The sequence below is a fragment of the Mya arenaria genome, chromosome 13 (genome assembly GCF_026914265.1).
Source record: "Mya arenaria isolate MELC-2E11 chromosome 13, ASM2691426v1".
Classification (NCBI taxonomy): Eukaryota; Metazoa; Mollusca; class Bivalvia; order Myida; family Myidae; genus Mya; species Mya arenaria.
This window is the reverse complement of record NC_069134.1, coordinates 66,397,879-66,402,433: the sequence shown is the minus strand read 5'-3', so window position 1 is coordinate 66,402,433 and position 4,555 is coordinate 66,397,879. Positions and strand designations below refer to the sequence as shown.

The following is a 4,555-nucleotide window of genomic DNA, read 5'->3' as shown; positions in this document are numbered from 1 at the left end:
AACACTAGTTATATTTGAAACTTATTGCATGGGGTTATATCACTCCTGAGCCGTAAGTTATGTTATAAATACATTTGTTTGCCCTAGGCTAATCTTGCAAAATCGTATGACAATTCTCAACCAATGAAAATGTAACTCTATTAATACATCAGAGCGGGATTCCAATATAATATAGATTTGACTTTTTGAATATATCGTCTAAAGTTATTTATTGGATTCGGCCTTGTTGGTGTGATTTTCACACAATGCTCTTTTTTAAATAAGATTAAAACGTAGAAATAGGAATACTAGATGATATTCTTATTAATGATAAACTTCTACATATTATGAATTCTGTTTTTGAAATAAATGTTAATACATCATAACAGTTTATATTCTAAATATAGAATGTTATCATTCACAATGAGTAATGCAAAGTGTTCTAAATACGAGACAACTGGTAAACACTGTGTTTACATTTTATAATAACATTGATTGTTCTGGTCGAATAAATTTCGTGTCAAATGCTTTGTTCATGACCTGGATAGGGTATATAAAGGAAAGGAACGAAACGAATATTTATATTGTGCATTAAAAATTTTGGTTTTCTAACATAGCATCAATTGAAAACCGCGATTGATCTCAATACGTTCAACTGCTTAAGAAGAGGATACTTTCATTGATCGACGCAATTAATTAAATAAGTGCACTACATAACATACAAAATGCCAGAAAGTTACGACTTCAAGGAGTTGGACAACAAAATAAGAAGCTCCGCCAACTGGAGCTTCCTTTCTGATTCCTCCAAACTTGCTAATGCGGAATTTTATGCAACAGGTAAGCTAGATTTTTCAACATATATTTCATTAAATGTTTTATTGTTTAATCTCGTACTACAAATTGTGAAAAAAATGGTTCATTATGAATGTGATTTTGTAACTCTTTTATTCAGTGGAAGATTGCGACGGGGTACTGAGAAGAGTATTACACGTATGAATTTACTCTTGTTTAAGCGTCCATTGCCTTCCTCGAGGTATTTTATCCAAACGTTTAATATTTAATCCTAAGCTACCTAATATTAAAACAAGTATAGATCTGCACACAATATTTAAGAATTTTAAATGATAATGAACATTGGCAAATTATGAGGTAAATAATGTTTATTTTAATGCTCTAACTAGAACATTTTTTTAAAGATAATCGACTTATGTTGTTATATGTTATCTCTGCATCTACAGGGTACCACGACCTTGTTCGATGTTATGCGTGCAATCCTGGGCTAAGTTATCTTAACGCCGATGATGACACGCTGTCAGAGCATATTAAAAACTGCACGTCCACGTGCGCTTTCCTGAATGAGCTAGCAGGCGAAAATCAAGTAAGAAACGACAAATGCAATGTTACAATGTTTCTCTTACTTTCATATACAAGGACTAGAAATGAAAGAAAATCGTTTATATTACAAGTGATTAGCTCAGCATTCGTAAATGATGTATGCATTGGGTACGATACTCACAAGGATGTATTAAGTCTGTATTTAATATAAGGAGTATACTTACAGTCCCGTTTTAGCGAAGGGATAGATTAACTAGATCATAATATAAATGTTACAGTAAAAATATTTGGCTCAAACGTATTTTTATATGTATTTCAGAATCCTAATGGTGAAAAGACGGACAAATCAGGTAACAAATAAGTTGTATTGGTCGCATTTTAAAACTATTAAAACAATTAGTTTTGAAGTCATGAAATGTTAAAATGGAATAAAATGTAATTCCCACTTAAAACGGTTCAGTGAGCACAGAGAGTTCGATATGAAACCTATATTTTGTACCTAAATAAACGATTTCAGTAACCTAATAGTATTTTTACTTGGTCTAAAAGGCGGGAAACTTCCTTCTTGGAAGGACAAATTTCGGATTTCAGTCCTATTTTGTGTGCCCACAAATTTATGTTATAGTGTTTTGGAAAAAAGGTCTAAACAAGAACTAACAAAATGAATTTTGTGAATTTGGAAATGTTAACAGTGTGTTTTAAAATCCGATGCATATGCATTGTGTATTCTTACGTTCTGGTATATGATTAGGTATTAATAGGTGTATGTTCTTAATGAAGCACATAGTCTGTTTCTATTCTTAAACCTGATCATGTTTACGTATGCATCACTTTGGAAACCACAAATTCATGTAATAGTATTTTTTGAAGAAAAAACAAACAAACAATGACTAACAAAATGAATTATTTTAATATGTAAATGCAAACAGTGTGTTTTAAAAAATAGTGAATACATATTGTGTATTTTACTTCCTGGTATATCATGACTCGGGTATAAGTTTCTGTTCTAAATGAAGCACTTAGTCTGTTTCTTTTTTAAACTTGATTATGGTAACGGATGAATCACTTTGAAGACATGCATATTTGTTTAAATAGTATATTTTACTGTCATGCAGAGCACAGCGAATGAAAGTCATACCATATTAGACGAAGAGTCAGAACGGTCGACTCTTTCGACTCTCTTAGATAGTTACGTTGATATAATTTCTATAAGGATCTGGTTTACTGTTTTAATGTTATTGCTAGAATATGCAGCGAACACAATGAATATAACAAAAAAATGCATTTCAAAATGTGGCTTCGACTTTATGGAAAAGTGAACAACGCATTACCCGTTCTCTTCCAAGTGTTTCGATGCTGTCAATAGACTAGGGTATGTCCCATTCACTTTGTTAGCCAGAATACACACTCATTGCAGTAAAAACACGCTCGCTTTCGGATTGTTTCCTTCCTCAAAATGTTTACAGCCAACGGATTATTCTACACCGACAACGATGCTGAAGTAGAGGGATACTACTTTGGAGTCAGGCACAGCTACTGGCGCATTTACGACCTGCTCAATCAAATCATATCACGTCTCCACATACTCCATATACTCCAATGTCCCTACAGCGATGCATGGTGTGATTATCTTAGAAACATTATTAATTTGTCTCATTTTACACATGATTTAGTGAGATCGTTTCCAAAATCTGGCAACAGAAAATATTTCTCAAGACGAAAGAGAGGTATACTATTAACGATGTAAATGGACAGTTCGACTTCGTCAGAAAATACCATAAGACGTATTTATTGATGTAGTGAACCCTGTAAGTGCTTATTTATTATCTGTTACAGACCTCCATATTCGTTTTCCGGAATCGACACTATTCAAATATGTTACAGAGATCGGCCTCAAAGGCCATGCGTCTTGAATCAATCCAAAATTGGACGATGTGACGAAAGTAAATAATTTTCACTATACATGATGAAATGACTATGTTTCTTGTTTTACAGTGATATTGCTCATACTGCTATTGTATGAAACAATAATTTTCATCAATCTACAATCGACGGCGACGGTGCTCGATGTTTTGTGTTTGCGTATATGTTTTATTGTTGGTTATGGTAATTAATAACTGCTTGCAATTCACAGGGGATTTAACGAGTATACGTCTGATTACTGTTCAATACCTTCATAGTCCGTTCATGTAAATAACAGAATTGTTTATTCAAATTGTACTTACAGATACACTGATTAAGCCCTTTTTGTTACAGTAGCAGTAGCCAGGTTGAGAGCTGAAAATGAGAACCTAAGAAGAAGTATGACCTGTATAATATGCAAAAAACGTGAAGCGGTTGTTCTGTTTCGTCCCTGTAGCCATTTGGTTACATGTGAGAACTGTGCTTCGACATTTGATAAATGTCCAGTATGTCGGCGGGAAATCGAAACCACTATTCGTATTCACAGAACATAATGAACATTGAACACATCTCATTACATTTCCATGGTGCCGAAAGCAGTATAACCGTTGTCAAGAACATGAGAAAATCGTATCAACAGAGCCCGAAGAAACTTAAGATTATTTGATAGAAATAAGAAACCCAAGAGACTGCCCTTGTCAGTAATTGAACTGCATTTGTTTTAGAGCAAAAATATTAATTTCAGTCCATATAAACAGGGAACGTTTACAGCAATAATAAAACATCTGTAAAAAACATAGCTAGTGGTTTTTATTATGTAAGATGTTATATTTGTTTGTGGCTTCATTATGAACTCGACTTGGCAAGCCACAGTGACACAATCATATATATTACCATACATTCGTTGGTCTTGAAATGTTTCATGGAATGTGAAGGAGTTATGTTGTTCATATCGTGTGGTGACCTCAGGCTTGTGTCAAGTCTGGTGGCATCTATGTTTTATTCATTTGGACATTGTCATAATTGTCAAAAATATGCTAGAATCAAATAAATGTACATACATAGCCTGTAGTTGTTTTTTGTTTGAAAAACATATTTCATCAACTCGTCTTCAAATAAGCGTGAGGAAACATAAATCCTTCGCTATGTTTAGCGTTGCATCAGAAACCTTTTTCGATGAAACATGATCAAAGCGAAAATGTGGAACCTTCGGGGACAACTGTTTTAGGCCAAAATGTTGTGGATCTTAACACAGTCTTCGTGAAAAACATTTTGCAACTTGACTTGTCCTAGTAGTTTCCATTGTATTTTAAACTGTTATATTATCGGATTGAAACAT

The 4,555-nt window shown here is 33.5% G+C and overlaps 1 protein-coding gene across 8 annotated transcripts; it reads left to right on the top strand.

Moving 5' to 3' along the window:
- The first annotated feature begins 221 nt into the window (after positions 1-221).
- LOC128214549 (baculoviral IAP repeat-containing protein 3-like) lies at positions 222-4,281 on the top strand. 8 transcript variants are annotated; one of them, XM_052921073.1, is made up of 5 exons: positions 222-969; positions 1,218-1,357; positions 1,634-1,664; positions 3,151-3,257; positions 3,571-4,281. In XM_052921073.1, exons 1-4 carry the CDS (start codon positions 705-707, stop codon positions 3,225-3,227), a joined length of 513 nt encoding a protein of 170 aa, XP_052777033.1. In that variant the 5' UTR covers positions 222-704; the 3' UTR covers positions 3,228-3,257; positions 3,571-4,281. The 8 variants fall into 8 exon arrangements, 4 of the variants coding, with proteins under 4 accessions (XP_052777033.1, XP_052777032.1, XP_052777031.1 ...); XM_052921072.1 differs by having other exon boundaries at positions 224-969; positions 3,151-4,281; XR_008257937.1 differs by having other exon boundaries at positions 266-816; positions 932-1,012; positions 1,634-4,281.
- The last annotated feature ends 274 nt before the right edge of the window (positions 4,282-4,555 follow it).